Source organism: Ochotona princeps, chromosome 5, assembly GCF_030435755.1.
Source record: "Ochotona princeps isolate mOchPri1 chromosome 5, mOchPri1.hap1, whole genome shotgun sequence".
Lineage (NCBI taxonomy): Eukaryota > Metazoa > Chordata > Mammalia > Lagomorpha > Ochotonidae > Ochotona > Ochotona princeps.
In genome coordinates, this window is record NC_080836.1 from 46,644,146 (window position 1) to 46,665,285 (window position 21,140).

At 43.3% G+C, this 21,140-nt stretch overlaps 1 protein-coding gene across 1 annotated transcript in view; it reads right to left on the reverse strand.

Annotated features, from left to right (window-relative positions):
* Nucleotides 1-12,235, reverse strand: part of TTC21B (tetratricopeptide repeat domain 21B) — a 69,237-nt gene extending 57,002 nt beyond the window's left edge. The window contains exons 1-6 of the mRNA XM_058664578.1: nt 12,183-12,235; nt 7,593-7,722; nt 7,392-7,502; nt 6,237-6,403; nt 4,252-4,374; nt 1,912-2,069 (exon numbers count right to left, since the gene is read on the reverse strand). Coding sequence (XP_058520561.1) covers nt 1,912-2,069; nt 4,252-4,374; nt 6,237-6,403; nt 7,392-7,502; nt 7,593-7,722; nt 12,183-12,203 — 710 coding nt within the window. The 5' untranslated portion in view covers nt 12,204-12,235. The remainder of the gene's footprint in view (nt 1-1,911; nt 2,070-4,251; nt 4,375-6,236; nt 6,404-7,391; nt 7,503-7,592; nt 7,723-12,182) is intronic.
* Between the last annotated feature and the right edge of the window lie 8,905 nt (nt 12,236-21,140).

Below are 21,140 nucleotides of genomic sequence, written 5' to 3' on the forward strand. Positions count from 1 at the left end.
GTCAAGAGCTGCAGCTAGGGACGGAGAAAGAGATCTTCCAACCACTGGTTCACTCTCCAGTAGTCCCAAGTCCAGTAGGCCAGAGCTGGGCTAATCCAAAGCTGAGAGCCAGGAACTCTGTGTAGGTTTCCAATGTGAGTACAGGGGTCTAACACCCTTGTATCATTCTCCACTGCTTTCCCAGGCCACTAGAAGAAGCCTGATTGGAAGTGGAGCAGCCAGGACTCCAACCATTACCCACATGGAATGCAAACACCCTTAAATTTTTAAATGTGATAATGATATTCCCATCTTTGGCTGTATCTCCTAATATTTGTTAATATTTCTATGATAAAAGATGGAATCTTAAAATTTAAAGGGAAGAAGCAAATAGACATTTGTCTACTTGGCAACTGGAAGCAGGGAATGGACAAAGGATGTTTCATAATCCTATCTTGTCTACTTTTATATTTGCCTGAAATTCTCACAAAAGTTACCCTGAGATGTAAGGAGAAGCTGAAGCCATAATCTATTCTTTTTCTTCTGCAAATGTATAAACTATAAAAGTGAACAGTTGTTAATGAAAAATCTGAACGGAAATGATAGAAGAAATGAACAAAGATGTTGCCAAGATGTTGGGTCCAAAGATGGCAATTAATATTTTGTCAGATACAGATAAAGCTGAGCAAGCATGCAAGTCATCATTTATCCAGATGTGATGATTAGAAAACTTAATTCCAATTTAGGCAAAGCTGATTTCCTATGCAGTTTATATAAGTTCTAAAGCTTATTTTGTCTATGAAATCTGCTTTTGGTATTTTAGTACTTCTTAAGTGACTAGAATTCATTTGTTACTCAAAAAATTTTGATGGGTGACTTAACAAATTCTCGGGTAGCACCAAGGTTTTAAATGGCATTTCTGTATGACTACAAAATACTTGTCTTCAGAATTAGGATCAGTCACCCAACTACTGACTCACATATCCATCTGTATATGGGTTTCTACAAGGCATCTCCAAATTACTGCATCCAGAACTAAACTCATGTCCTTTTCCCTGGACCTCTCTTTTCATTGTCTTATTGCTGTTCCACTCACAGAACTGCTACATTTCACTATTGTTGTTACCGAGTTGTTCAAAAACTTTGGAACTATTTTTTCTTCCACCTTCCTAGTCAAAACATAGAGACATTCCACACACTTATCAAAGTACTTCTACCACAACCATTTAGGTATCTGCCATTGGCTCTCCTTTCCCAGTCAGTTCTCTACGTGTAAAAATAAGCAAAAAAAGACTTCTTCAGACCATGACACTCCTTTAGTTAAAATCTCCCATGATTTCACCTCAGGAAAAAAAAAACAAACTATCATCTTTACGGCAGGTGGTTATTTGCCTATAGGAATATCTGTCTTTGGCTGGCATCATAGTGGAGCACATTAATCCTCCACCCACAGTACCAGCATCCCATATGGACACCAGTATGTCTCCACTTCCCATCCAGCTCCTTGTTTATGGCCTGGGAAAGTAGTGGAAGATGGCCAAAGACTTGGGGTCCTGTAGTAACATGGGTAGAAGGAGCTCCTGGCTCCCAGCATAGGATCAGCTCAGCTCTGGTCGTTGTGGCCATTTGGGAAGTAAACGAGTGGATGGAAGATCTTCTCTCTGTCTCCCCTGCTCACTGTAAAATCTACCTTTCAAGTAAAAATAAACAAATCTTAAAAAAAAAGAAAAAGGTGTTTCAGAATAGGTACCCAGATACTTACATGAACTAGTAAAGTTAGTATTTAAAAGCAATACAAGTTTGCTTCCTGAATTGTAGGCTACTGGAAAAATCAGTCTTATGTTGATTCTTTTTAAATTTCCTAACAAAGTTAATAATGAGGTTAAAGTGATCTGTCATTTTTAAATTTTATTATTATTATTTTTACTTAACCTTTGAGCAGTCTCAACTGTCAGGTCCCAATCCTGCAATGCTAATTGTAGTTTCATTTTCTTTATGAAAGCGGGAAGAAAGCTTGGAGAGTTCACAATGATCTGGTTCACGGTCTCCAGAGCACCTGAATAATTCTGGCGCATCTCAAGACACTGCGCCTAATAGGAGCAAACAGAAGGTTCCATCAAAACTGCAATCTTACAGATCAAGGTTCAAACAGAGTGTAATAGTTTTATGTTCCATCACTTTTTCATTAAAGAGCATTTACTGCTTTTATTATAAAAGCAAAATAAGTTTTAATCAAATTAATGTCTTTTAAAAAAACCACCAATCAAAATAATGTTTCAATTTAAAGCAGAAACATCAACTCCTCCGTCTGGAAGCACTTCTTGCAGGTGAGTGCAAGAATAAAGGATGGGAGCAGCCCAGATCAGGCCAAGTTGTGATGCCCGCCAGCACACATGAGGGGCAGGTCTGGGGACACACAGGCTGAACTAGCTCATGCCACATACTGGCAGATCTGAGAACCAGGACGGGGTGCAGCATAGGCCTTGCTGAGCCATAGCACCAGCCAGTTCACATCAAGGCTGGGAATGGGGACAGACTAGGCCGGGCAGGCTACAACACCTGCTGGCAAATGCTAGGGTAAGGCAGACCATTCCAGACTGGACCACACCACCACCAGCACATGTGAGCCCCAGGAAGGGAGGGCTCCGAGCCTAGTAGGAGGATAACCTGGGCTCCCCTGCTTGCCCACTACTTCCATTGGTGAGCATGAGAACTGCAACTAGGGACAATACCGGATCGGGCAGGTTGGTTACAACACCTGCTGATCTGCATGTGAACTGGGTTAAGCAGAGGGCCAGGCTGGGCTAACTGACCATATTCACTGTTGCATGCAAGAGCCAAGTTGGTTGGGCTTTGTTGCAGCATCAGCTGGCAAGGGCTGGGACTGGGGAGCAAGCCTTGTCAAGCTAGATTGCAGAACGACTTGGAAAGTGCAAGATCTGGGACTGTGAGTGGGCCCAGTAGGGAAACAGTAGGCACCTCTCTGATTGGTTTAAACTCCCACTGGTGAACATGAGGAACAGGGTTGTGGCAGACCTGACTGGACAGGTGATGGGCACCTGTCAGCATGAGTGTGGGCTGGATAGTGGGGTCGACTGGGTTGAATTAGGCTTTGACGCCTACAGATGTGTACGAGCGCTGAATGGGTTATGGGACAGACTGGACCAATCTGCTGCACATACCAGCATGCACAGGAACCAGGGCTGGAGAGGGGCCTAGTGGGGGTAATTGAGAGTCACTCTGACTAGGCTGCAGATCCTGTTGGTGTACATGAGGAACAACTGTGGTGGGCAGAGTTGGGCTGAGCCACAGCATCCACTGAGGAAGAGATGGGGCTGGAGACAGAACTGACCCAACAACTGCAACTACCAGTGTGAGCATAGGCTAATGTTGGTGATGGAATGAGTCAGACCCCGCATGGCAAGCATACACAAGTCAGGTCTGAGATCACCTCATATGAGGTTTCTTTGGTGATCGTCTCAACTGAATTACTGGACTCAGAACTCCAACCACTGGGAGAATCTGTGTTCTAACTAATGTGTGTGTCAGAACTGGGTCTCTTCCATGGCTTAAACAGAGCAGTGGACGGCATACCCAGATGCATATGGAGGATATGGCAGACCATTGGGACCTGCCTGCAGAGGACATCTAGTACCATAACAGAGGAAGGAGGAGGGCAGAACAAACTGGACAACTACCCCAGCCAAACGATGACAGCAAATATTTGGGCAAACTGAGATTCTAAAGCAGACTATGTCAGCAAATGGACCTTGGAAGGATTTCCTCATCCTTGGATTGGCAAGACTGACAGCATTTCAGAACTATCGAAACCTTTTAAGCAGAACCCTTGGAGTATGCTCCACACTGGGGACCCTGCGATGACAGTGGGTGGCCATTCCCTACCCCCAGGTACTGAGGCAGTTGGGATGCTGGGTGTGGCTTCTCTCCTATTCTCTCCTCTTTCCCAGATACAGGAAGAAGAAAAAGAAGAAGAAAATTTGGTAACAGTGGTCTCCTTCACTTTCCCCCTAATCCTCGACTCTTTTCATTCTAATTGGTGTTGTCCACTTGGACATGCATCCCTCTCAACTATGTAAAGATCATCAAAAATAAAAATGGAAATAATGAAATTAAAGAAAAAAAGAAAAAGAAATGATAGAAAAAAGAACAAACAGAAACATCACATTTCTGGAATAAAATATTTCCAGGATGTTTTCAAGCATAATATAAAACTGAGGAGATTTTAAAAACATTACTCTAAATTCAACTCACCTTACCCAGCAAAGCAAAAATATCATATCCATCTTGCAACCCTTCTTCAAAATATCTTAGTGCTTTTTTAGTATAAGGTTCTTTTCCTCTTGTAATATCAAGCCATCCTCTTAAAATTAGTCCCTGAAAAATAAGTAACCCCAATCATACTTCTATCACAGTGGGTTTGGAAGAATTACATGTTGGTGAGAAGTCAACCCCATGTCACTTTTTGATCATCAATAAGAAAAAGGTCTCTATGGACCAATGTTCTAAACAATAAAATCTTGTTCAGTAAAATAATATTTGAACCCTTAATAGCCTATAGTGCTGGGAACTACATTATGAGATTGAGCCTTTATGCTTACTTCTCAGTTCAGTTACAATAGCGAGAAGTTTGTCAAATAGTTCACCAATGTTAAAAGCAGTATTTTTCTGTGAGAGTTTGATAGTTAATTGTTAATAATAATTGGTAAGTATGGTGTTCAATATAGAAATTACAACTTTTTGTCTCTTTCTGGCTAAAGAGCCCAAATGAACTAAGAAGGAAAAACAAATGTCTTTTTCACATATATTAAAGATCCTGGTAATCTGGCAACTATCTCCGTAAGCTTTTCTGACTACTCCAGCAAATTTCAAATCAAAAGAAACACAAGTGGTGGGAAAATTAAAAACTGAAGCAGTCTCAGACGTAAAGGTGAGCCAATGGCCTGCCAGATCAATAGCATTGAAAATAAAGTGCAGACATTGCCTTTTTTTGATGATCAAATAAAAAACTATGAAATGTACTCTATTTGTTTAAATCCAGATTCACTAATTTACACATTTTTAATATTTACTCCCTTCTATTTTGCCTGAAATTACAGATAAGAATCTTAACAAATACTATTTCCTCTCACTAGATCAATGTCATTATTGAATGGTTTCATCTACTGTGTTTTAGTGATGATTTCATATATATATATATATATGATGGCACCACGGGTGGTGCTGGGCCAGCTTTTAAGGGCCTCCCACATGGATGCAGAGTCATCTTCTGCTGGTTTCCCTGGCACTTTATCAGAAACTAGAGAAGCTGGAACTCAAACTAGAGCCCATATAGAGTGTTGGCATCCAAGGCAAGAACTGAACCTGATGCATCACAATCTCTTCTAGAAATTTATGCCAGCTCTCTGTTCTGCTTCATTATCCTTTTCCTATTATCATTTGATACATTCTTTGGCTTCAAATTTCTCAAATTCTCAAGGTTGTATGTATGTACTATACAATATTTTAGCATAGTTCTCAAAACCTTCTGCTAGAATGTTCTAACTGTGTGTGTGCAGGGGAGTTACAATCTAGTTTCTCTCCAGGACAGCATTCCTAGGAGCCATTGTTAATATTAATCTCTTGAATTTATGCTCTAATAACATCATGGTTAACAATGATCAAAATTACTCAGTGATGAAAAACGTTCACCGGCCTCTCACTGCCTATTCAATTAGATAAAAAGTATCTGTAAACAGTGGTCAAGCCCCATGAATTTGTTACAACCTGCTGCTCCAACTTTATATTCTACTTTTTTCATCTTTGTGTCCTGTGTCTTCACTAAATAATGATCTCACTGAACTCAAAATGAATCTGTCTCATTTCTACTTCATTTTCCATAATCTCTGTTGAAACTATACCCACTGGGGGGCCCAGCAGCGTGGCCTAGTAGTTAAAGTCCTTGCCTTGAACACCCAGGGATCCCATATGGGTGCCGGTTCTAATCCCGGAAGCTCCACTTCCCATCCAGTTCTCTGCTTGTGGCCTGGGAAAGCAGTTGTGGACGGCCAAAGCCTTGGGACCCTGCATCCGCGTGTGGGTTAATGGCAACAGAATAAACACCCTTAGAAAATCTATCTTACCATGTAAGGAAACATGAAAACAAAGCCAGTATTTACAAAGTGATACTAGAATAGATGATAAAGTAATATGATGATAAAATCTCTTTTAATACTATTCCAAAATGCAAGGGCAGCTACCTCTTTGCTGCTATTCGACATTTTGATCATTCTGTCAATGTAGTCTCTCGCCTTATCGTGCCGACCAATGTGCCACAGAAACAGGCCTGCATAATATAAAGCTTTCTGTCCAGCTCCTTTACGTAGCTCCTTCATTTTAGAATCTAACTCCAAAATAGCTTCTTTATCTGAAAAGGGAAAACAACACTAAATGAAAGTTAAATTGTAGGCCAAGTCCTTATAATAGGGTGGAAGATTAGCAGCAAGAAAATTCAGTCTCTTTAGCAGTACTGGGTAACCAGAATAATTTGTAAGCCAATTAAGTAATTCAAACTTTACAAAATCAATTTTAATAATTAAAACCATCATCTTAATAAATAATTGATAAACACTAATGAGATAGTTTGCATTCTATTGTCTTACTAAATCTTTTAAACCTTGTGGGTATATTACATTTACAACATATCTTAATTAAGATGCTAAACTGTCTTTAGAAACATTTGATTTGTATTAGACTTCATAAATCTTATAAATCAAAGGTAGATTCATAGATTCAAGTTAGTCCACACACAGGATTTTAAATAAACATCAGTTTTGAATTTTAAAAATAAATTAAAAACCTTGTTCCCCAAACTAGTCACATTTCAAGACAATTAGCACAACGTTAACACACACATAGTTCCTTCTATAACATGATCATATTTCCCAATCTATTATGGGTAAGCAATGAGTACTTTTTAAGTAACAGCACTTATGCAGCAGTTAAAGACTATAAGAAATCTGACATATAGAAAAGAAAAACTATACCTATATGTAGCTAAAATTTTGAGATAAAAAGTTGTAAAGTCATCTTCTGCAGAGCAATTTACATAAACTTGTCTTCTCATTGTTCTTTGATTGAACAAGTATAACTAATACACATTCACCTTTAGGTTAACTCAAACAACACCTATGTACAACCAAAGCCTGTGCCACAGAATATAAGAAACATGAAGGCAAAATAAAACAGGTTTCTTGTAGTTGAAGACTTTTAATCCTGTCAGAAACACACAGCACATATAAGCTATACCAATAGACAAAATATAGTAGAATCATACTGAATGCTATAGTACTTGAGAAAAATCAAAATGATTTGAATATGAACAATTGTCCTAAATGACGTACTTAAACACATACCTGGATTTGGACTCATTTTGTGAGTGTATATTAGTGCAATATGAGAACAAAGTGAAACATCCTGTTTATTTTTAGTAGTCTCAAATTCTCGAAGAGCTTCCTGAGTTTTGCCTGTAAAATCAAGACCATGATATGAGGACTTATTCATGATAAAAAGCAAGCATTAAAAACTATGAAATCTATTTAAAAGGTAGTACATACCTTCCATTAATATACCATAAGCATGATAAAATCTGAAGACTGGGTCATTGCTATACCTCTTAATTCCTTCACTGGCAAAAAGTACCACATGATGGAAATATCGCTCTTGGCAATAGTAATTAATCAAAGCCTAAAAGGAAACAATGATGATACAGTAAGATATTCTGAACCTTGGAAACACTTCTAAAGGGAGATAATAATTTGGAAAAGCCTAAAACATTTTCTAAGATCCTTAACGAACTGCAGGATATAAAAAAAATATATACTGAATGAAACAATTTAATCTTTCCTAATAATTTCAAGCTTCATTCCTAAACCTTTTTTTTTTAAGATTTATTTATTTTATTACAAAGCCAGATATACAGAGAGGAGGAGAGACAGAGAGGAAGATCCTCCGTCCGATGATTCACTCCCCAAGTGAGCTGCAACGGCCGCTGCGCACCGATCCGAAGCCGGGAACCAGGAACCTCTTCCAGGTCTCCCACGTGGGTGCAGGGTCCCAATGCATTGGGCCGTCCTTGACTGTTTTCCCAGGCCACAAGCAGGGAGCTGGATGGGAAGTGGAGCTGCCGGGATTAGAACCGGCACCCATATGGGATCCTGGCGCGCTCAAGGTGAGGACTTTAGCCGCTAGGCCACGCCGCCGGGCCCCATTCCTAAAACTTTTAACAGTACTAACCTTAGACTGCTGTTTCCTTTTTCCCCTTGCCCACATTTACCTAAAGATTTTAGAAAACAGGAAAACAAAGAGCAGAGAAAAGAGACTGCCATCAGTGGAGATTTTTTAAAAATCCGTGATCAAATGTAATTTCACATAAAAAAGGTATTTATTTGAAATGTAGAGGGACAGACATTGGGAAAGAGAGATCTTCCATCTATTGGTTCATTCCCTAAATGGCTACAAGAAAATCAGGAACCTGGAACCCCATCTGGCTCTCTCACGTGGCTGGTAGAGGACACAGCATTTGCGCCTTCTTCCTCTGGTTTCCCAGGCACTTTAGCAGGGAGGTAGCTGGGTTGCAAGCGGAACAGTTGGGACTCCAAGCAAGGTCCGTGGGGGACACCAGCATCACAGGATGAAAGCTCAAAGAACTGAGCCACAGCGCCCATCTGAGATTTCAAAGGAAATGACTACTTTCGGAATTTTTAAAAAGACTGTATTATTTTGATTTAGAGACAGAAAACTAAATCCTCATTAACCATGAAACAATGAATTCTCCGTAACTCTAACTATTCTTTTTTTTTTTTTTTAAAGATTTATTTTATTTTTATTACAAAGTCAGATATACTGAGAGGAGGAGAGATAGAGAGGAAGTGGAGCTGCCGGGATTAGAACCAGCAGCCATATGGGATCAAGGCAAGGACCTTAGCCACTAGGCCACGCTGCCGAGCCCTAACTATTCTTTATCTAAAGCTTAGGTGTTGCTCTAGTCAAACAGCTATGTCAGTATCTCACCATCACTGGGAAATACCTGATACACCTCCAGCCCATGCCTACCTATGGCACTGAAGCTCCCGCCAGACAGGACTCAAACAGCAGAGCATGCACACTGCTATCTGTAGTCCAGCGCTCCTGCAGGGTTCAGCTTCTGTTCTCTCAAGCACTGAGCACCAGGGAAGTGCTCCAAGGTTCAGTCAGCACCACTCCGTGGTTATTCTCCTTCTTAGCCACTTTTCTCGAGAGCATGATCTACACTCCCATTTTTAGAACCTGGCCACACATCTCAGTAAACTCTACCAACCCCACAAGGCTGTCACAAAGTTAGTCTCAACTAAGAAATACTGTTATTATCATCTAACTTGATTGGCACAGCAGTTATTATCACTCAGCATCTATAATGTTCCTGATAGGCAGCATGGTATTGCAAAAAGAGCATAGACTTTAAGGTGAAACTCCTGGTTTCAAATCTTTGGACTGATTTTACACTGACTCAGTTTGTTCAGTCATAACATCTTACAAGTAAGGCAAATTTACCAGTGGTGTTTTTCTGGAAAAAAAAAATTCTTCGGAAGCCCATTTGGTGCTCACCCTAAGAATGATTATGCTCACCCAAGCTGCAAATTGATACTGTGATTTGCCTCCTACTACTCCTTATCTGTCCAGGACTGCCTAATAATATCAGGCACTAGGTTCTTTGTGTTTAATCCATTTCCTCCTCTCTATACTTGTTGCTAACTGCTGTGGTTTTGACTAGTTCCTCTGGCACAACACACACCTGTCTACAGGTGCCAGGCTCTGTGCTAAACAGAAAACATAAAAAGGAATTCAGACACAGTATTTGCCTTGGTAAAATTTAGTCTTCAGATGAGACTTTAATCTGAAGTCTAAGTGAACTACATCATAAATGTAAGAAAAGAACTTATATTATACATTGTTGTGGGAAGACAGGATAATGTTAAAACAGCTTTAATAACAGAGAATGTTGTGAGGTGAGAAAGGAAGATGAAAATTAGCGGCAAAATTCCTGGGGAGACTTCAGGAATGACTGTTGAACTGCAAACTCCTCAACTCCCCTTCACTTGATTCTTGAGGGAGCTGCAGTAACACAGAGGTAACAAACAGCAAAAGTACACGGGCAACAGAGGCCGCCAGGAGGACTAAAAAACAAACAAAATGTACCCCGTAGACCATGGAGAGTTTACTGCCTGCTATCATATGGTCTGTAAGCTAAGCATGGCTTTTATATTTTCTAATAGCGGAAAAAAAGCAAGAATAAAACTAGTTCTTTATAGTTGAAAGCTGCAGGAAAGTCAAAGTTACCACGCCCATTCATTTATGCACTGCATGGTTGCTTCAGGGCCACTGCAAGTTTGTCTTGCAGGTTCCTGGGGAGGAGATGCAACTAAAAAGAAATGGGGTACAGAGCTCTCTTGGGCAACTAACCAAGTTTGTTTTCAGGGTTTCAGTTTATATACATTTCAGCAAAGCAACACGGCAAACATAGTTGAGCTCAGGTGTCGGTTACAATGATCAGGTTTGATATACAACTCCTGTCGCATGTGTGTAAGTGGGGAGTTCCAGGAGAGCTAACAAGGCACCTGGATCAAAGCACCATTGGTGTCAGATATTGACAAGGAGCACTACTTTGATTTAGGATAATTGGCTAACCAAGCACAGATGTTTGCCATACATCAGGGAAGCATGAAAGCACATCTGAGGACTCACTGGGGGCAGAGCACACCCTGGGTGAGAGGCCCTCTGCCTCCTCTTTCCTGGAGCCGCTTCTCGACAGGATCCCACAGGCCTCTGCTGTCCCAGCTGTCCTGCTGGATGTACTGACAGGCCACAGTAACACAGCGAAGGAGAAACAGACCTGACTGTTCACAAAGCCTATAGCATGTACCACAGGTGCCTACAAAAAGCTTCTGGGGGTGGGAGGAAAGGAAGTGGGATGGGGGTATTAATGCTGCATTTATTGCAAGCCCTTTGCAATTCAGAAAGTGTTTGCATTAATAACCATTTCTCATAAAGTTTCTGAAGCACCCTGGTGCCTCATCCTTTGCAGAGAGAAGTTTGCCACTTCTCGTGTCCACAGCTTTTAGGTTGGGCGTGACTGGATGATGGGGCTGGAGAGCAGGGTCAGGTCATATTCAGGGTTGGTATTCAGTTCTTGGTCTTGATTCTCCAAGCTAGGTGAGAAGAATCTCACAGCAGGTTTTGTTTGTTTGTTTGTTTGTTTGTTTTTAGCATTGAGAGGCTCATTTACAGGCATTAAAAAAAAAAAAAAGCAATAACAAAACCAGCAAACCTGTTAGCCACTTAAGCACTGCCAACTTCCTTAGGGCCAAAGGCTCCTCTCTCGACTCAACAAGGATTTCATGGGATACCCGTTTGTTTACCCAGTTATTGTCTAACTCCTACTCCAGTAAAAGTTCTACAGATGGACAAGACTTTTCTCAGTGACCCTGTTACCCTGTGGAGTTTACAAGAGTCACACACACACATACACGAGGCAATCAACACAATGCATCGCGTCCAGGGTTTCCTCCAACCTCTGACTGCAAAGTTGTGAAGACAGAGACTGTCCCGGTCTGCTCTCGCTACTTTTAGTGAATACAGACTTCCACAAATGCTGGCTTAAAGGGCTGTTAAAACAGGTCAATAATCAAGATCATCATCTGCAAGGGAAACTTCTCAAGTTTTGTGTCTTTAACGTCTTCCTATCCTCATTTCTTCACTGCATATTTGCTGAGGGGATGAAACGCCGATCCACAGGGACCGACACCTCACAACGGAGACGCCCTCACAGTCAAATCCTCTGCTTCCCGTTTCTTTTGTTGTTGTTTTCCGCACTTTGGCCTGTCCAGAGTCTCAGCCGACAAGAACAATCACACCTGCGGACTCGGTATCTCACTCTGGCCAAGCTCTCCTCGCCAACATAAAGCGCGGGCGAGGAAGGGCGGCGAGCCTGCGGGGTGCCGGAGGCCCGGGCCGGGAGGTGGGCTTCGCGCCCCTCACGTCCACCGGCCGGCTGGGCAGGCAAAGCAGGGCGCTCGGGGCCTCGCCAAACCCGCCGAGCTCCCTCCACGACCCCGAGCCCATCGCCACTCCCAGGCCCCGGAGTGGCCTCCGTCCGCCCCTCCGCTCACCTTCAGCCCCTGCGAGTCCATAGTTGCCCCCCGGCCCCCCACCGCGGGGCTCCGGGTGACCGCTCGGCGTGGCCCAAGCCGCACGCCGGGCCGCAACTCCTCCGTGGCCGCGAGATGCGGAGGGCGGGGCCGGCAGCGGCGGGGCCACGCTCCCATTGGCTGCGGGCAGAGGGGGCGGGCGCTAGAGGCCGGGAAGGCGACGGGGCGCGGAGCAGGCGCGTTAGGGGCCCGGCGAGGGTGCTGCGAGGGCGGCCTCGGGAGGGTCAAGGTTAGAGAAAGTGGCGCGGATGGTTGGTAGGGTTCCAGAAGGAAGCCAGAGCCGGAAAGGGACCTCGGAGAACACTGGGTGGGCTGAGGAAGCAGGATTCAGGAATAAAGCCAGCGGGGCGGAGCAGGAGGAAGGAGGGCGAGTAGGCCTCTCCCTGGCTGCAGACTCCATTTCCTGCGTGTGGACAGGGGCCGGTATCCGCAATGCGGGAGCTGCCCGGCTCCCAGGCGCTCTGAGGAGCCTTGAGCTCTCGCGGGTCGTGAGCTCTGTCCGCGAGGTGGCGCAATTAAATCACCAGTCCTCAGTGGAAACGGGTTTAAGCTTCATGGGCCTATTTTTTTTTGCAGGCATTGTTGCTATGCCGTGTTACTGAAATGCATGTTAAATCACTTCATTCTTACCAGTCCTAATGATGAGAAAGGCAAAGGAGGTAAACTTTTTTTTTGTTTTTTAGCATTTGTTTATGTTAACTACTTAATTGCTGATTTTAGACAGAATAAAATTAATCTTTATGCAAATATTTGTTTTTGTATCCCTTAGACGACTGTCAGGTATAAATTTCCTCAGAGAATTAGATTAAGTACAGTAGACTAAGGTTTTGTTTAATTCCTCCTTAAAGATATTGTAAATAGTGTGTAAGGTTTAAGTGACTTTATACTGCATCCTTTACAGGGATTCAGTTTACCTAACTTACTCGCTATGCAGTTTCCCTTGTCAGATTTTAAGTCTCTTTTGTGTTTGTGAACATTAACTTAGTGTATTACACCCAATGCAACATATATTATTTTCATGAGAATATTTTGTTTCCAACACGCTTAGTCTAAGTAGATGTAGTCATAGGCAGTGTGCAGCACCAGCTAGTCTGGTTTGCAAAGCTGTGGATTAATCTGAAGGGTGTTATCCTGAACAGTAAACTCTGGCTTCCCAGGTAGAAATATCTGGAAGCACCTGTCTAGGGATCTTGGTCAGAAGGAGCAGACCAACCCACCTGCTTGAGGTCTTCAGCAACTAAACTTGGGCTAGGTCAGACCACGGGAAGGCTGCCTAATGGTCCCTACTCATTTAGCCTGGTGTAGAAGTTCTTGAATTTTGTTGAATGTTGTTGCTGGGTTACAATATTTAGTGCTACATCTGTGCCAGGCCCTCCAGGAGTGGTTGTTTAGGTTACAACTTTTTGGGAATTTGTTTTTTTCACTGGTGATGTTCCCTGAATCATTCATGTTACCAATTTCTTTTGGATCTCAGGTCAGGGAAAACCCTGTCTTTCCCCCTCATCCCATGCCACCCCCTGCCCCCCCCAAAAAAAAAGGGGAAAAAAAGAGCGGTTGGTACATTAAACATTTTTAGTACCTGACATTACCTCCATGCCTTGAGTCTGTCATGCAGGACTTTGATCCGCGTCTTTCCAAGGCTTGTCTCCTGCTCTTGCATTGAAGCAGGACCGCCACCCCTTCTGGGAACACTTTCTCTTTCTCTCCTTTGGGTTCTGTCCAGCTCTGTCTACTTTTTCTTCAGAGTTTTTCTGTTTGATGTCATTTCCTTGTGTGACTTGAATAATCATTTCCCTGAGCCTCATGTTTCTTCCTATGAAAGAAGTAAATACCTCATTAACCTCTGGGAAGTTATGGTACATGATAGGCTTCTCTGATTAATAATTTCTGTTAAACAGTGCTGGGTAAGGCTTGCCACTTTTGCATATTCCTCTTTTTTTTTTTAAGATTTATTTTTATTACAAAGTCAGATATACAGAGAGGAGGAGAGACAAAAGATCTTCAATCCGATGATTCACTCCCCAAGTGAACCACAACGGGCCGGGGCGCGCCGATCTGATGCCGGGAACCAGGAACCTCTTCCAGGTCTCCCACGTGGGTGCAGGGTCCCAAAGCATTGGGCCGTCCTCGACTGCTTTCCCAGGCCACAAGCAGGGAGCTGGATGGGAAGTAGAGCTGCTGGGATTAGAACCAGCATCCATATGGGATCCCGGCGTGTTTAAGGAGAGGACTTTAGCCACTAGGCCACACCGCCGGACCCTTGCATATTCCTCTTATTATAGTTCTGGTATAATCTTAGTGTGCTTGAATCTTCTCTACTAGATGATGAGCACTTGAGAGCCAAGTGGTATAATTAGTGGGTAAAAGCTTTGTCCATGGAGGCAGTCACCTGCCTTCAAACCTTGATACTATCACTTACTAGCTATTCATTTGGAAAGGCTGCTTACCCCCTGTACTTCAGCTGTAAAATTAGAGCAATACAGAAAATTGTTTAGAAGTTTGAATGGATTAATATCTGAAACACAAAGCAATATTAAGTGCATGCCAAGCATGGAAAGAATTGCCTAGAGTTAATTGCACACTCAGTTATTCCCAAAACAGTGTATAGGGTTGAGCTCACAAATAAGCACTAAATTTTAGGGCACTTTGTGATGTCCTTTTCTCCAAATTTTATGCTGATCTACTTGTATCTATAGTCTTTTCATCATGTGTGCAAATTAAAGGAAAATGCTGAGGAAAACTAAGTGGTTCTGGTGGAGACAAAAGTAAAAGCAAATAGGCTAAAAATAAAACAGGTATCTAACATTGAGGTTCAAAGCTATAAGGATCTCTAGAGATGACTATGTGTTCTCTAGTTTACAAAGTAGTAACATGAAGCTCAAAGCTATGAAAGAATCTGCCCAAGATTCCACAACTTTCTATCCCACAATCTAACCAACCAGTCAGTTGTAAGCATAAGATCACAAGTTATTGCTTCTTCTTTTCTTCTCAAGACTATTACTATAAAGTGGGTACAGGATTAAAAAATGTGTAAAAGTTATATCCACATAGACCAGTACAAAATTCAGTCTCAGGTGGGACCTTGTAGAGCAGTTAGGAGGAAGTTAGCTGAAGTCAGAATTGCTGAATTTCAGTAAAGGGTCTGTTTCTCCATGAAAGCCCAGTTATGTAGATAGTCAAAGGATAAAAGAAATAGAGTACCATAAATTATAAATTTGACAACTGTAATAGCTGCAAATGGCATAGTCTGCCCACTTTAAAGATTAATGAAGTTAAATTCATTTAACTTGTTATAACCTAAGGATGTCCTTTGACCTAATTTATACAGGTGATTCATTTTAGACCACAGTATATTTCTAGTTTTTAAAATTTTTTTTAGATTTTCTTTTTAATGGTGTTTATATAATTGAGAGGATTGCACGCCTCTATGAAACTTTGATTAGGGTGGGAGAATCAGGTATGGGGGAAGGTGGATGGGACAAGTGTTTGCTTTTTTTTTTTTCTTACTTCCTGCATCAGGAAAAGAAGGGGAAAGGACTGTTACTTACTGTCAAAGTACAGTAGCCCCGTTGGGATAGTCCTTTGGTGATGCCCCAGAGACCTCAATGTAGGAAAGCGTGTTTTGAGTGTGTGACTTGAGGTGGTTTTGATGTTTCTTAGATGTTGTCAAATTCATCACATCAGGGTTGAGAAAAATCTTTCCAAGGTCTGTTGGCTGACCAAGTCTACCCTAGTGCATCCACAGATCCAGGAGTATGTGGCAAAGCTAAGCAGGACAATTACACAACCTGTTCTTTCCATCCTCTGACACAGTTGATGTCCCCTGTTGGCCTACATGAGCTGACTGTCATGTCCCACCATGTGCCTCTGGGCATGTTGTCCACTGCACAGGCATCAGCCACTAAGGAGACCCAGTCCTGATACATGCTTTCCAGGGTCAGATAGCACATACTGTGATTTTTCCCTGTGACCAGGGTCTGAGTCCAGCAGTCCAGTGGGGGAGTACTGCAAGAAACCTCGCCTGGGTGACCTCAAACTTGACTCTAGTGTGTAGCAGCCAGTGCTGCAAGGTCAGGTTCTGTCACCTGCACCAGTCAACACACATACAGGTGAATGCAGCTGCCTGATCTGTTCTACCCCAGCCGCATAACTCATGTGAACTGCCAGGTGCTACAGCCCAGCCCACCAATCCACCACAAGCTTGTTGCTCATGCATACCAGTGGGTGCCACAGCCTAGTCAGGGCAGCCCCCAGCCCATTTTAGCACTTGCCAAACTCTGCTGCAGCCTAACATGACCCAGCTCTACTCCCATCCAGCTCTTGTGCACACCCATTGGTGCTGCTTGGCTCAGCCTGCCTAACCCCCAGACACAGCTCTCACGTATGCCAACAGGTGCCACTGCTTTGTTCAGCATGGCCCACCCTCAAATCCGGTTCTTATGCTCACCAGCAGTAGGTACAGCCTAGCAGAGGAGTCCCACTGTTGCCGTGCCAGGCATGCTTCTGGCCCTGGATCTTGTGCTTACTAGAGGGTACCGCAGTCAAGCTTTATATGGCTTGCATCTTAATTCTAACCCTGCTGATCCAAACCAATCTGGCTCATGTGCATGCCAGTGGGTTCAGCAGCCTAACCCAGCCTGACCCACCCCCTTTCCCAGCTGTCACACTCCTGTGTGGAATCAACAGCCCATCAGGGGATTCCTGGAGATTCCCCTACTAGGCCTATTCCCAGCCCTGGGTCTTGCATGTGCCAGTAGGTGCTGCAGACCAGTCTGAGATGACCTGCCTCCAGCATCAGCATTAGGCAACAAGTGCTTCTGTCCAGTTCAGCCAAGCTCACCCTAATCCAGCTCTCACTAACAGGTACAACAGCTTAGCCCAGCCTAGCCCACTCCCAGCACCAGTACCAGCCTTCTTGTGAACTGGTTTGTGTTGCAATCCAACCAGGTACAGCCTGCACCCCGTCCTGGCTCTTGTGCCAGTTTGTGCTATTGACTGGACCAGCCTGCCCCGCCCCCAGATGCAGTACATACATATGTCAATAGCTGCTGTAGCCCATTTTGGTCTCATCTGGTCCAGCTCACATGCTTACCAGCAGGAGCTGTGGCCTAGCACGGGAGTTCCCCAACCAGTGAATCTCATGTGTGCCAGCAGCTGCTGCAGCCCAGACTGACATGGCCAACCACTAGTCCTGGCACTCACTGGTGGTTACTGCAGTCTAGCCAAATACTCCCACACCCATTCTGGCTCTCATTGGTATGTGCTACAGCCTAGTCCACCCCAAGAATTGGCTCTCAGGTGACCCAGCAGGTGCCTGACCTGACAGGACCCTGACCTGTCCTATACCCATTCTGGTCCTTATAAACACCAGTGGGTACTGGAGCCTAGTCTAGTTTGGCTAAACCCCAGACCCAACCCACATAGATGACAGCGGGTGGTGCAGCCTTGCCCAGTCTTGTCTGGTCACAGCCCCAGCTCTCACACTCACCAGTGGGAGCTACAGCTCAGCAGGTTTATCCCTTGAGTTCCACTACCAGGCTTGTTCCCAGCTCCAGATGTTGCATGTGCTGGCAGGTACTTCGACCCAGCTTTGCATTTACTGACTACATTCTCAGCTCTTGCCTGGTAGGTGTTGCAGGATAGCCCAGCCAAGCATGGCTCACACCCTGCCCTGGCTGTCTTGTGTACCAATGGGTGCTACGGCCTGGTCTGTCCCCAGACTTGGCCCACACAAATGCTGATGAGTGCTGCAGCTTTTGCTGGCCTGGCCCACCTCCAGCCCCAGCAATTGTGCTCCCCAGTGGGAGCTGAGGCCTAGTATACCTGTTTCCCAAGTTCTCCTACCAAACCAACTCCCAGCCCCAGGTAAGATGTATAACATTGGGTGCTATGGCCTGGTGCTTGGTATGATCTGCCCTCAGTTCTAGCCCTTACATGTGGCCATAGGTGCTGCAGCCTGGCCCAGTCCAGCTTGCTCCTGGCCCCAGCTCCTGTGTCAGGTGGGTTCCTGTAAGGTGAGTTCTATAGTCTGTAGCCTGGTTAGACCAGTCACCACCCCCAGCAATCCAGGTAAACCAGTAGATGCTACAGTCCCACAGAGGTGAGTCCACAAGTTCTCTACAGACTCTACCCCCAGATTTGGTTCTTTTGAATTCTTGTGGGTGCTGCAACCCAGCCTGTCAAAGCCTGCCCTGCCTTCCCCACATATCAGAAAGAAAAGGAAAGAGAGAGAGAGAGAGAAGGAAAGAATAAAGAAAGGAAAAGAAAGAAAAGGAAGGAAAGAAAAGAAAAAGGAAAAGAAAAGAGGGAGGGAGGAAGGAAGGAAGAAAGAAAGAAAACAAAAAAAAAAAAAGAAAAAGAAACTTTGCTGACACTGGTATAGTTAACACAAATGTGGCATTAACCTGACCCAAAATGCCTGCCAGCTACTGACTGCTTTGCTCCCAATAGTGAAATACTTGCCTAGGTAGATATTTCTGTTTTTCTTTAAGAAAAAAAGTACTCCAGCAGCTCATGTAACTGATAACTAAGAACTTCTAGCAATACTGTTTATTTACTGTTTGCCTGATTTATAAGTCTTGTCTTACGAATTAGAATGAAATATTTAAATATTTATAGCCGTGCTGGATAGAAACTCTGCTGACAAGACACTGTCTTCTTTAAAGAATCTGGTTCTGGTTGATACAGAAATAAAGAATAGTGGTAACTCCCACTTCTGCCTGGTAGGAAAGTCAAATAGACTAATGCAGTTTAGGCTTTTTAGAAATTTTATTTATTTTATTTGAAAAGGGAAGGGGAGGAGGGAGAGATATTAAGGGATACACAGAGACAGATAACTCCCATCTGCTGATTCACTCCACAAATGACGGCAACAGCTGAGTTTGGGCTAAGCTGATGACACATGCCTATACAGAAGTCAGCACACACCTCCCTTTTGGGTTTCAGAAACCCATGTACTTGAACCATTGCTACTGCCTGTCAGAATGCATGATGGCATGAAGGTAAAAATGGGAGCTGGAGCAAGGTCTGAACTCCAGGTGTCCCCATGATAGAAGCAGGTGTCCGAAGTGGAGTCTTAATCCAGACCCCCTGCCTCAGGTAACTCATGACTTTAGATTTTCCTCCTGTAGCCCCAAGTTCATATCTAAAAAATCATATGCAAATTAATGCTGCTTATATTCCTCTACTCTCTGCTACTTTCAAATGGGAGGTAACCACAGATCTTTTCTTAGTTTGGTTTTCACTCTGAGAAAAGCAAGCCTTAGCTTTCACGGAATTGTATCTTATTAACATTGTTTATAGCAGTGCTTCCTGGCAGTCCTAATCACGCTATGGACTCAATATCATACAACTTAGAATGCTTGGTCTGCAAGAAAATAAACACACAAACAATTACTTCATTCATAGTTGATTTGGAGTTAGGCAGATTCCTATGTTATAATGGGATTTTCTTTGGGCATATAGTATCTGTTTATTTTTATCTGTCTTTTTTGTGCCATTTCCGTTAATTTGTCCCTTCCCTGAATCCATCAGTATTGGATAATCATACAGCCACTCTTGTACCAAATTAACCATAAGGGAAATGAAACTTAGTATCTTCATAAGTGCTTTGTTGAGGCCTGAGAAATAATCTGGCATAAAACGGTAACAGGAAAAAAAAAAACACATGGATGTTTTTAATATAGATTTCATGTGCATCAGGAGCATTCATATGCAAATGAAAATCTAACAAAGTTGCGAAAACTTAAGCTTTTATGCTAGTTGGACAAAGAGAAGCCATTATAGAAAAGAAATATGTGGAGGCTGAAGAATGATAAGAGCTATTTATTGTAATTGTTTTTATTAGAAAAGCAGAGACATTCAGATCTTCTATCTGCGGATTTACTCCACAACGACTGCAGCAACCAGGGTGAGCCAGACAGGCTGAAGATAGGAGCTAAGAACTCACTTCAGGCACTCCACAGACAGAGCAGGACCCAGTACTTGAGACATCACCCACTGTCTTCCAAGGTGCACATTAGAGACTTCTGGGCTTGTGGGAGGACCCGGGACTTCAATGCATACACTTCCATATGGAGTATTAGCTAAGAATTATTATTTTAAAAGGTCTATTTATTTTTATTGGAAAGGCAGATTAACAGTGAGAAGGAGAGACAGAAAGATCTTCCATCTGCTGGTTCACTCCCCAAATGGCCACAAATGCCAGAGCTGATCTGAAACAAGGAGCCAGGAGCTTCTTCTGGGTCTCCCACATGGGTGCAGGGTCCCAAATCTTTGAGCCGTCCTCTATTGCTTACCCAGGCCACAAGCAGGGAGCTGAATGGGAAGTAGAGCAGCTGGGACATGAACCGGTGCCCATATGGGATCCCATCATGCTGGGCCCAGCTAAGAATTATTTTAACAAGATCTATCTGCAAAAATCTCTTGGCTATGATTATACATTGGAGAGTGATTCTTTTCTTTTGGACTAGGGAGTACATCTTTTACATTAGAAGTTTTAATCTGTTGTTAAAAAGGAAGGAGATTGGAATACCCTTTTGGGATTACTGCTTTCATGTACCTTTAGGTCAAAATATTTGTTATATCAAAGTGTGATATTTTGCCATCCTGTGGTTATGAGGTTTCATGCTTTTTCTCAGCTGGTTGTTCCAACTTATGTGCCCTAAATAGCATGTTATGCCAGTTTGACTCCTTTAGCTATAAGAAACTAGGCCAGAAGCACATCAGAGAATCACTTCACACTGATGGCATATGCGTCATTCCTTCAGTGGTACCCAGACTCTGTCTCAGGAAGAGTATTTCCTACCCACAGCTGTACATGGAGGCAAAGGTTGTTACTCTTAACACCAAAGGTGTTCATTTTGTCATCCCAGAATGCCCAGGCATTCTCTTTATATCCAGTTTCTGGTTCCTTGTGTA